We start from the raw sequence: 12,793 nt of genomic DNA on the forward strand, positions 1-12,793 counted from the left end.
AGTCAAATCAAATCTTCATTGCCTAAAAAAATCCTCAGATGCTCCATAATGTATGCAGTATTATAACAGTGAGGCTAATTTATAACCCTGCTCCAACTGCTATGTAGCGATAAATTAAGAACATATTCAGAGCCTCATGCAGGAGTTATATTGTATAGAAGCCTTGGGGACAAAAAATTGGCTGCATTCATCTGACATAATATTCTAATCTGCCTATAGTTTCAAGGGCCTGAATTATGCTATTTTCTGGTCTGTGGTATAATGTTGTTTCCTCATCAAAACATACCCCCTTTTTTTGTTTCATTCACACATTATTTATTTTATTTATATATTTATTTGACAGGGACAATGCAATCAGACATAGTTACAAAATGAACATTGCAGCTGATGTGATGCATACAGTTTATAGCAAGAGCTAATTTTCAACTCCCGTCCCTGGTTGGGCTTTTTTTTACAATTTACTAATATGCAAAGTATATTAAAACATGTTCTTCTCTCAAACAGAAAACACCCTGTTCCACCTTGTGATGTCATGTGGTGATACAGAAAGTGCTTTTAAACTTCATATACCTTCACTAGAATCATTTGGATGATGTCAGACCTCAAATTTCCAATCTCTACTAAATTAAATGTAAAATGTAGCTGTTAACTTAAAAACTACCACTTCATGATGTCACAAGTTGGAACAGAGCATTTTGAGCTTGATGAGGTAACAACATTATAACATGGTTTAAAGCTCACAAGAATCCATGTTGTGTAATATGAGATCTTTAAAACTGAGCGGGAGGGCTTGGCAAAATTTTATAGTATCAAAACAGAGATGTTTGAACCTGGTTAATAACTTATGACCTATCCACATGAAACACCGGTACCGAGTTCAACATTGAGCAAAACGCAAGGTGATTCCTTTACTCTTGAGGCTATAGGTTCAGTAGAGTTTGTGGAATAAATCTCTATAACTTGGTTCAACATTTGTGGATTTTCAGTTAAATTTTTTCTCTCATAAACTACACTTCTCCCACAGACTTACACTGGCCTCTGCCCTCTGTCTGGACATATGGCATCTTCAAATTCTAAAACATGAGCACAGACTATTCGTCCTTAAAGGGGCACTGCATATAGTGAGGCGTATGTTTTTAGGTGGAGGGTCTGAAACCTTCTATTCTGCAGAAAGATATTGTTGTTTTGCCTGGAATCTTCCATAAAATGGCATAAAACATATCAGTCTCCATGGATCGTTTGTACATTTTCATTGCGCTACTGGGACATTTTTTGGTTATTTTTTGGCTGTATGATAAGATTTACGCTGTAGAAGGTTGAATTAAAAACTTATATGACTCATGACAGATACTAGTACTAAAGTGTTTCATTCTGTTTATTATGATTTTTTAGGAATATGTAGATTTAGAATAGATTTTGTGGTTTAAATTTGCTCAGTGGCATAAGCTAGTTTTAATATTATCGTTTATCCTCTGTATTTACTTCAGAAATCTATCACACTTCAAAATATGATATCATGACAGTCCTAGCCTATAAAACACCTGTATTTGAATGAAGGAAAGATAAAGATTAGTCTGTACTGTGGAACATTCCAGGCAAGCATTAACATTAAACATTTTCCTGAGACAAACAAGAGACCAACTTCACACAGAAAAACTTCGGCACTGCACTTTTAAAACTTATTCTATCTTGGTGCCGTGACCTGCTTGTACGTGTGGCTCAGGGTCAGTGTTGAGGCATTTATCTGTATGTGTCCTCTTCACCTGGGGCCAAAAAACAAATTTAAAAGCTGTCATAGCGCACAAACTACATTGCTCATGTGAAATATTTCCCAGCGGGCTTCGTGTAAACTACACAACCCGCTCCTTACCGGCACATTTGTCTTTCTGTCCCATTGCTTCATTTGTTTTTGCTTCTATATCTCCCGCCATCTCTTGTTCAGCTCATAGACTTTCATGCCTCGTTCTGTTTTTTTTTCTTCCTTTGTCAAAGTCACCTCGTTTCACCCCCACATTTTGTCTTTTATGTTTCAACCATCAACTTTTCTTTCACAGCTATTGATCTAAAAGCTTTTCACGTGGCTAGTGGTTATCTAGGGTTTATTTCTTCGTCTCTTTAAAAAAAACCCTTCATATCTTCTCATTTCAGCTGTGAATGACCTTAGAATTCAGTCTCCTTTTGAAGTTAAGCTAATCACATTGTTGTTTTGGGCCAGCACTCAAATGTATGGGCATATATGTGAGAATTTGTATGCGTTTGTTGTATGTGCAGGCCTTGCTCAATTCAGAATCATGTTGCCGGGCTCTGTACCCTATATCTCTAATAGGCTTTACTATATCCACCCCACTCTCTCATCCCTGCACATCAAAAGAAGCACACCAAAAGGCCCAATTAGGACAGCAAAAAGCTTTATTAACTGCATGCAACAAGAAGAATGGCTCTTTTTAATCTCATCCCTGAAGCATGTTGACAGTGAACATGCATTGATGGAACAAAGATAAAGGCCTGTACCATGTTGTGATGCTATACGCTAAATGTCTTCTAGCTTCTTCAGAATCTCGACTTGGTGTAAGCTTGCATGTGTTAGATCATCCACTGCTACAGATTAAACTAATTGTCAAGCTTTCCATTATATTAAAAAATCACTGCTGCATATAAATAGATGTGTTATTTGCATAATATTCAAAGGCAATTGCTTTGCTCAGTTATTCAAACGTATAAACAATATTTTCTGTGCAATTTGGCTCTGCCTTGTGTTGCCTTCAGGTCCTTGTTGTGATACTGGAGCCAATGAGAGAAATGCAAATGAATATAGATAGCTACTTACGGCCCCCTCTTTGCCTCTTGACTGTATGCACTCTTGTGGCCGCATGACGCACACCGCTACACAGACTTAATGGAGCGAATGTAATGAGACATGAAAAAGAAAGTTATTTTGCCAGTGTGGTGTTTTTGCAAAGTCTAAACACAAGCAACAGATACACACTTTATTCGAATTGAAAACATTAAATATAATTGTGACTAGAGATCGACCGATATGTTGTTGTTGTTTTTTCATGGCTGATGGCAATACTGATTTTTAAAGATTTTTTTGAATCCTGACCAATCAATGGACAATGAGGTCTGCCAATATTTTTGGGTCGATATACAGGACAGATTTTTCCCCTAATTATGTACTTTGAATTTACTACAAACTGATCCACAGCCGTTTTTAATAAAGTGCAGTGTTCTCTTTGCTCTTAAGGGTTCAAATAAAGCATAATGCATATTTTTTTGCAGTTGCTTGACCCAAACCAAATATCACCCTCTGTTGGAGATTGAAGACCATGATTGAAGTGCAAATATCGATCTGATATCTCTGTCAACCAATATATATTTCAACCTAGAGAGAAAGTACTAATAGGCTGAATTAGTCATCTTTAGCGCTCAGATACAGACATTGCAATGAAGAGCGTGTGTTAGATGACGTTTAGGAGATGTCTTCCCCCCGGGGCCTGGACACTGGAGGTGGTTGAGGTGAGGCTGAGGTGAGTGAAGGGACGATGAGATCATGAGAAGCTGAGAGGGTGCTGCAGGGGTGCTGGGAGATTGCTATGTGGCTTAGAAATATAGACCATGTCCTAGATGATGTAATTTACAGTTTCAGTAAAGGTGGGAAAACATGGCACAAGTAAAAGTTATAATGACATGAAAGCTAGAACATTTGCAGCAACCCCAAAATTGACAGTATATTGCTAGACAAGACACTTCAAACTTCCTATCGTCCAAAATATATCAATTTATCAGGACAGCGCTAGAACTAGGTGCTCGTACATCATTGTAATATAGAGTTAATGTCTTAGTGGAGGTCTCAATGCTTCCAAGGTTCTCTGCTTTTGCTCAGTGACCTTAACAAAATAAAAAGCTGTTTTGGTGAAAGCAAGACAGATCTGGAACATCTCTCCTGTATACAGCACTTTATATAACAAATAAATCAGACCTAAAACAATTTTCTGTATTTTGGCTCTGGCTGCGAAGTCAATATGTGCTGTTTCTCTCTCCCTCTGTGTTTTGAAGATGTTTTGTTATGAAAGCAGTTGAAATAGAAATACCTCTCGTGCTGTCTTATTCTGCTGCCCTTAAACTGTCAGTCCAGGGATAGTCTATAGTGATTCACAGTGGTGTCAGGGTGCCCTCCTTATCTTCTGCTTTTCCTCAACAAACTACACTCACAACTCATAGAAACACAGATAAACTGCTTTGGTATTGTTGTATTGTAGTGCAGTGTTGCGGTAGTATAAATTATTGAAGCACAATAAACAAGCTTAATTATTCAATGCCACAAAATTGATTAATAACAACTCTCCAAAAATCAGACGTGCCAAAAATGTCATCTTCAAATGGAAACAGAGGCTCTTCTTTTGCAACACTGAAATGTTCTCTTCTTCCTGTCAAATGGCTAATCACTTTTATCCCTCAGTATTAGTGCTGTGGCTTAGTTTTCCAGTCACAGTTGGAGCTTAACGCCCAATAGAGTAGCAGTGCCTTCTGTCCCTGTTTGAGTCCAGCTGGAGTTTTCACAGAGAATCTCAACTGTTTACTTCTCTCCCTTGATCCTGTTTACAATCTTTGTTGACTTTTCAAACTTTATTTTCTTCGCTAACTTCAGCGTCTTTATTTTGGCATGGGAGGACACAGGAATTATGCAAAAGTTTCAACTTTCTGCTGAGAATACAGGCTTTCATCTCTTATCTATTGTTTGTATCCAACTCTTACTTGAACATTTATATTAAACAACTTTTGCTCCATTTGTAAATGTGGCAGAATATTGCATCCTCAGGCACAAACGCTTAAATAAAAGATGCACTATGTGACTTTTCTTTTGTTAAGGTTGTGTCACATGCTCATCATGGAGATCATTGCTTTTCCTTATAGAAAGATACAGATATTGTCTGTATCTGTATTGTCTGTATTGTCTGTTGTTCAATTAAAATGAACCTATTCTGCAAAATCAATATTTCAGAGCCTTTAACCATGTTATAGTTGTTCCCTTTCTCATTCATCCTCTCAAAGTTGTATTTAACGTGATCTGTGCATGTTTGAGGAATCTTTATGCTCGCATATTCAAGACGTTGTTGCTCCCGTTTTCACAGTACGCGCCCACTACTCTGTACTTCATTCTCCAATGTGTATATATTTTTTTATTTTTTACATTTTTTTATGATCTGCTGCTGTCCATCAGAGGTGCTGACAACTCCTTGGCTTTGTCGTGATGACGTTCGCGGTGGCGTCAGCGGTGTGCATTGCAGTTTTGTAATGTGGACTTCTTTCTTTTATTAAATCCTTTTAGATTTAAAATGTCACAAATTATTATAACATATGTATTATAATGTTCCTTGGCTGTCATAGATTATAACTATAGACAAAAGCACAATATGTTTTTTTTAAGGGATACCAAATCTAGTTACTTTATTGCATAGCTGGTTGTTTTGTACTCAGTTCATGTCTATATTGACATCGACTTCATGAAAACCTTCTTCTGCTTCTTTTGGTGGTGTTTTTGTTGTGACAGATTTGTTGAATTGCAAAGTAATTTTTTGTTTTAATGTGAAAGATACAATCTGGCTGACACTGCGATACTTCTTACTTGGTAAAATTGCTGCTCTATAAAATGGAGAGATGCTGTGAATTCGGTGTTTATACGGACATAAAAGATCTAGTGGGCAGCTTGAGGCAGAGAATTAGGCTTTCACAAGAGCAATAAAGGCACTAAACTACAAGGATGCGACTTTTTGTTGAAAGGACACAACTGATTTTGGGTTGTTAATGACCACAGGGACCTATAGTGTCTTGTGGCTTTATGTTCTCATGCTGTTTTTTTCCTAACCCTCCTCCTCCTCTTATAGATGATCAATATCTGAGCCTGCTTAATTATTCTCTTCTTTTCATAATGTGATGGGATCCCTGAAGTGGCGCGTGTGGTAATAAAGACACAGCATCGCGTCACTGTGAGAAGCCATTTGGACAGCTGTAGATATTAGTATTGATTTTCCTAATAGACATGTTCTCTGCTGTCCAAACCCACGGTACAGACGAATTACCAAGTCTCCTGTGCCGACAAGATGGTTTCATACTGTTACATGATGGATCTATAATCCATAGCCGCTGGGGTGAAGTATTTAGAAGGAGAGGGATGGCTTTTCCACCATGCTGGCTTTAGCCCGCAGGTTAGGACGAGGCTGGTCTCTGTAGTGGCCAACTTTAAGGAGCTGAACTGATTTCCTGAAGCCTGTACTCTGGCGTTTCATCTTAATCAAGATCTGTGGCGTTTCATTTTCTCTCACGCTTTGGCTCCATGTTTTTTTTTTTCACATCCTTTTTTCCTCCTCTCTTTGTTCTGTCGTCTTGACGTTTGCGTGTCCCACTTGCTCTGTCTTTTCTCTTCCTGTGATGCCACTCGCCCACACTTCTGGATCTCACTCTAATCTCTTCTGGAGGCTCTTTCTCCTCACTGTTTTCTGAGCAATTGTGTTTCCCGCTACTTTGCTGTTTCTCTTTCTTATTACATAGAAGGCTTTGCAAAAGAACTGTCCTAAATAAACACAAAACACAATATGCTTCAGAATTTTAAACTTAACCTTGTCTGTAGAGGCAGGCCTGAATCTAATGCATTTCAGAGCATGGTTTAAAAGGTTGTATGCACAATAAAATCCAATCAGCCCAACCCCAATCAGCTTCAGATATTTGTCTGAACTGTGTTCCTATTTACCGATCGCTTTTAGTAAGAGCCATGATAAATGCAAATCTGGAGTCAGCTATAGTTAAAATTGCAATCAAATTACAATTTCGATTCAGTTTAATTGCTCTAATTTGCTTTGTAAAATGTTCTAGCCCAGAGTTAAATTCTTTATAGAGATCTTTATTTAAATATTATTTATATCTTATATTTTTAGCAAATAATCCTAAGCTATCTAGTCTTTACTGACCCCTTGTGGCTGGTGGTGTTTTCTGTCGCCCTATCACTCAGTAAGAAAACACAGAATAGATCTTGTGTTTGTTTACTCATTACGGACCTTTAATTAAAATCCATCCATTAAGAAGTGGCATTAAACACATAACCATCGCAGTGTAGTATTTTAAGATATACAATGTAACTTTTGTGGTGGAAGGTCTGCCACCTGCTTGCTTCTGTGGAAATGTAATTGCATTGCTTGGAATGTTCCACAGATTACATTTATTACTTTCCATGAAGACAAGCAGATGACAACATTAGGCCAATTTATAGGTCAGATATGTGGAGAGGTGAGTCCACTCACAGTAATAACACATGTGCATGTTTTTAAGGTATTTGTTAGCATTATGTCCCCATGGAGACAAGTGGGTGAAATATTTGTAGGGATAGTAAATCTCCTCAACTAGTTACAGTGTATTTAAAAGCTAGAGTCTGAGTTGTGCCTGTTTGCTTCTAGAACAATCTGCAGTCATTTATTACAGCCTGCAGGGAAACACCAGGCAATCCAACTGCAGAGTTACACAAACACACTTTTGAAAACACACACGCACACTTTTGGATTGTGCTCCGTGAACTGACTTTGAAACAGAAAAACATGGCTGTCAGGAGTGTATGTCAGATAGCGATGCAGGAGAGAAGAAGATAAATGTGCAGAGATTTAACAAAAGATGTGTAGATAAGGGCCAGTTGGTGTAGGCTGCATGCTAGGAGATGTATGCGGAGATAAAGAGGTGGGGAGATGTTGGATAGATATAGTTTAAGGCTAGATATAAAGTAGGATACACTTTGATGCCTTGTATATTCCTATGGGCGCACTTCCATGTTGTAAAGCACAACAAGCCGTAAAAGTATCATTGTTTATGTATGCAGAAAGGGGCAGGAAATGGTCATACAACACACTGCTGAGATGCCACTAGTGTCCGCTGGGACCTCATCCTATAATCAGCCATTCTCTGTGCCAGTACTGTGCAAAGGCATGTGTGTACAATCCCGTATGTGTGTGTAAGCCAGAACCATGGAGACTCCCCACTGCTGTCCGTTCTGTCTCTGCGAGGCTGTTGTGAAAGAGGAACAAGCACATCCGCCTATTCATGAGCACATTTTCACACTACACACGGCCGATTGCACATTTTTTACTCACCAAGTCTTTCCTGCTAAATCTGTCCATATGGCTCCCTAACAATCATCTCCTGTTCATTATACGGCGTAAACAGACAGAAAGTGGCTCGTGTCCAGTCCATTCACACAATGACTCTGCGGGGGTATATAAGTGGAACTGAGATGAAATTGAGAAATTAAATTTTTTTGGTGCACATGTCACTGTCCTTTACATGAGATAATTAGGGTTGTCAGTTATTTATATGTAATTTTAATGTTTTATTGCGAGAAGATGCATCTTTTTTGGTCCAATGAGTTTCCTCTGATCTTCGGTTAAAGGTTTAGTTTCAGAGTGGTCAGATGATGCTGCTGTGATTTGTCTGGTCAGCTGATTTAAACAGGTTTTGCAGAGAGCAGTCAAAACTGTCAGCTATGAAAAGAAACTATGGGGCTTTAGCATCAACAGTCTCGCTCCGGATTGGCTCTTTGGTTGCTGTGATACTCACATTCGGAATTCCAAACATGGAACTTGTCTCTAAATTGGCCAAATTGCAAGCCTCAATGAGCTTTATTTGACTGGAGCCCAACACCTTAGTTCACTTCTTTATACAGTCAATACCTTTAACTTATGCTCACTTTCACTGTGTAACAGATTACCATCCCTCAAATATGCATCGTGCTTTGTGAAAGACTATAAAGTTGCATACTCTTTTGAAGCACAGATTGGAATTACTTAAACAATTCATCTCGACATCCTTTATAATGAAGTTCATGATTTATTCTTAGTCTTTTCAAACTAGTCAGATGTAAGACAGATGGTGTGATAAACAAACACACAACTTCACGGTAGCACCTTCTCAAGATGGCTTGCAGCAAGCAGCTGATACATCAGAAAGGTAATTACAACTCCTAAATTATTGTCTTTGAAAAGAACCAAAGTTTGTGAACAACGCGGGGTAATTTTGATAGATTTTCCTTTTAGCATATATCTGTATTTTTTAGCCATTCATGCACACGAATTTACAACACAGTGCACATATATATGATATTGTAGTCACATGAGGCTGGCTTCAGTTACAGCTCATGACACTTAGATATTTCCCTTAAGGCTGCAGTGACGCTTATGTCCGGAAGCTTAGGCTAGTGATGTGTGAATGAGCATTTGGTCATGTCAGGATTTTATTTTTATCAGTCTCAGCTCTGTTGCGTTGAGTCAATGCAGCTTCTTCTGTGCAGCCATCATACGCCCACACTGCATTAAGTTTATCATCACTTGGTCTTCAAATCCAACTCTTTCATCATTTGGATCCTTCTGGCTCATATCGACTTGTGTTGTAATTAAAATGTGATCAATACCACTGGCTATAGCACCTTCAGAATTTTAAGGTCTTCATTCCATTTTGCAGGCTATTAAAGCTGACGCTCTCCTCTATCCCCTGTCTCCAAGTGCTTTTAATCTCTTCTACTTCTCCCATGTTTGATTTTAAGCTCTGTTTTTCTCTTTCTTTTCCCTCTTGCACTGCTCTCCGCCCTGGCATACAACTCTGCTTATATGTGCACGCGGAGACATTATGGATGGATGAACAGAACTGATGGATGGTGTGAATGCAAGCTTTGATGGATTGAAGTGGCCTTTTCATGAACATGATTTTAGGCCCGACGAGGAAACACAAGTGCTCCGTACACAACCCCACATCTCCTTTCAGTCAATATTTCATCTTCTTTTCGCTCGTGTCAATATTTGGGTCTTTATCCCTCGCCGGTCCCACGCGAGCAGGGCGTGAATGTAACAAGACGTGTTTGTTTTGCTCGGCTCTTGACTGATGACAAGTCATTGATTGTGGCACCATTAGCATTAGTGTTTAGTGTAATTAAATGATCCTAGTGATTTTTGGTGCTCAGAAAGTAGCAAGAAGATACGTAGCATTGCTAAATGATTTTGCAGAAAGATTTTATTTTCAAGAAGAAGAAGTTGGGTTCCAGAGCCCAAGCTGTGCGTGGAGGTGAGGCCGACTATATCTAGCCGGTAACGCTCAACCTCCCGCACAAGCTCAGGCTCCTTCCCCCCCAGCGAGGTGACATTCCATGTCCCCAGAGCTAGTCTCCATGTCCGGAGATCCGGTCGTCGAGGTCCCCGCCTTCGACTGCTACCCGGATCTCTCCGCACCCGCCCCTCATGGCTCCTCCCGCAGGTGGTGGGTCCACGGGAGGACGGCCCCACGTCGTTTCTTCGGGCTGGGCCCGACCGGGCCCCGTGGGGAAAGGCCCGGCCACCAGGCGCTCGCTGCCGAGCACCCACCCCAGGCCTGGCTCCAGGGTGGGGCCCCGGTAACGCCAGTCCGGGCGACGTAACCGGCCTTGGTCTTTTACTTTCCATGCTGGGCTTCTGAACCGCTCTTAGTCAGACCCGTCTCCGGGTGGGTGGTGAGTCTCTGCCCCAAGTGGAGGAGTTCAAGTATCTCGGGGTCTTGTTCACGAGTGAGGGAAGGATGGAGCGTGAGATTGACAGGCGGATCGGTGCAGCGTCTGCAGTGATGCGGTCGCTGTATCGGTCCGTTGTGGTAAAGAAGGAGCTGAGCCGTAAGGCGAAGCTCTCTATTTACCGGTCAATCTACGTTCCTACCCTCACCTATGGTCATGAGCTTTGGGTAATGACCGAAAGGACAAGATCGCGGATACAAGCGGCCGAAATGGGTTTCCTCCGCAGAGTGGCCGGGCGCACCCTTAGGGATAGGGTGAGGAGCTCGGTCACACGGGAGGAGCTCGGAGTAGAGCCGCTGCTCCTACACGTTGAGAGGAACCAGCTGAGGTGGCTCGGGCATCTGCTCAGGATGCCTCCTGGACGCCTCCCTAGGGAGGTGTTCTGGGCATGTCCCACCGGGAGGAGGCCCCGGGGAAGACCCAGGACACGCTGGAGGGACTATGTCTCTCGGCTGGCCTGGGAACGCCTTGGGGTCCCACCGGAGGAGCTGGAGGACGTGTCCGGGGTGAGGGAAGTCTGGGAGTCCCTGCTTAGACTGCTGCCCCCGCGACCCGGCCCCGGATAAGCGGAAGAAAATGGATGGATGGATGGATGGATGGATTTTATTTTCATTGTGATTGTGATTATTTAAGTCCTGTTGTATATAGCGATTAGTATGAATGAATGGTATTGACCTTATTCTGCCCCGCCCACTTTTGCCGTAAATGTGACTAAACCGTGCTTTCTTTGTGTGCCACGGGATTCCCATTTACTACAATGGAGAATTTGCAGCTAAAATATGATGTAAAGTAAGTTGATTTGTGTAAAACGTTCTATGTTCATGTGACCAACAAGTCAACATTGCACCGATTCTCCGGAGGCTTTAAAACGGATTGTAGAACTCATTTGCTGTCAAGATCGGCAGCCCCATGCAAAATAATAAACTTCCAGATTAAGGTAACTTTTATTAAGATCAGAAAACACAAAATAAACAACCTATTAAAATTCAAATTAATTAAAATAAAGACTATTCAATTATTTTTAGTCAGGAAGTAGTGAGCCTGCTGTTGAGTCAATTGAAACAGATGAAAATAACATTTTAAAACTTGGATACATGAAGATCTTTTCATAGTGTAAATCCCGTGTGCATCTTATAGTCAAATCACTACACGAATGCAAATGAATCTCTTTGGGCACTCTGGAAGGAAGTTCCAGGGCGCCTATATATTTTGAGGCTTTTATTGATGGCATTTTGGTAGATCTTCACTTTCTTTTCCAACAGATGGTGAACTGAATTTTAAGCTACTGCAGTGAAATACAAGATTTATGTAGGCTATTTCTTTTTTACGGCTGCAAACTAGTACAGGTACAGTGACCTCATAGTTTCATGTAACCAACACAACATGCTTTTTATTGCAGATAGCATGAACTATAATCCATACAATTCTCACTTTTATCTTCTAGATTTGCAGCAAAATGTAGGAGAATATTTAAGCAGATCTTACAGCGAGGCATGAAACCCAAATGATGAAGAAGGGAAAAAAAATAGGCACGCAGTGAGTGGGAGGGGGTAAAAGAAGGAGCAGTGCTGTGTGCCAGTTTGGAGCGTGAAAGAAGGGATGAGAGAGAAAGAGGGTAGCAGAGAACGCGGGAGTGCAGTGCATGAATGTGTCAATGTGCGCGGTAGCCATCCAAGCACGTGACCTCACCAAAAGACACAACAACGACACTTCGGCATACGGAGCAGTTTCTACGACAACGGCTACAGCGCCAAAACATGGGGGCTGTGGTGGGGACGCTGACCATGCAGACCAAACAGCGGAGGCCATCCAGGGGTGAGAGAGAGCTACTATACACACACACAACACATTTCACAGGGCGCTTTAAAATGAATACACCCATTTTTGACACCACCACGGAGAGGCAAGGCAAGTTCAAGTAGCGCTTCACTGCTAAGACGCTGCAGGCAGAAATCAATATGTTAGGATGCTTTTATGATGAGAGGCAGAGACCAACAGGTGCTACCTACTGGAAGTCTTAAAGTTCCACCTCAGATTCACTCCAGATTTCTATATTTTGCCAGATCACTCCTACACCTCTATTGTCTACGTCTGACTATTGCAGAGACGAGAGGCGCAGACACCAATAAACACACATGTCGGAGGTGTTTGTCACTCTGCTCACACGGCTTTTCCATCTTGCTGTTACCTTGGAAGCGCGGTAGTCATAGCAACACAAAAGAT

At 41.0% G+C, this 12,793-nt stretch overlaps 1 protein-coding gene across 6 annotated transcripts in view; it reads left to right on the plus strand.

The window, feature by feature from the left end:
- Positions 1–12,793, plus strand: part of LOC117377844 (Kv channel-interacting protein 1) — a 48,718-nt gene that overhangs the window by 19,861 nt on the left and 16,064 nt on the right. Inside the window, exon 1 of one of the 6 annotated variants that reach the window (XM_033974349.2) lies at positions 12,148–12,385. The exons of the other annotated variants lie outside the window; for them this stretch is intronic. Within the exon in view, the coding sequence (XP_033830240.1) occupies positions 12,328–12,385 (58 nt within the window). The 5' untranslated portion in view covers positions 12,148–12,327. Of the gene's footprint in view, positions 1–12,147; positions 12,386–12,793 lie in introns of those variants that run through there. 6 annotated transcript variants of the gene reach the window in all.

Source organism: Periophthalmus magnuspinnatus, chromosome 10, assembly GCF_009829125.3.
Source record: "Periophthalmus magnuspinnatus isolate fPerMag1 chromosome 10, fPerMag1.2.pri, whole genome shotgun sequence".
In the NCBI taxonomy this organism is placed as follows: Eukaryota; Metazoa; Chordata; class Actinopteri; order Gobiiformes; family Gobiidae; genus Periophthalmus; species Periophthalmus magnuspinnatus.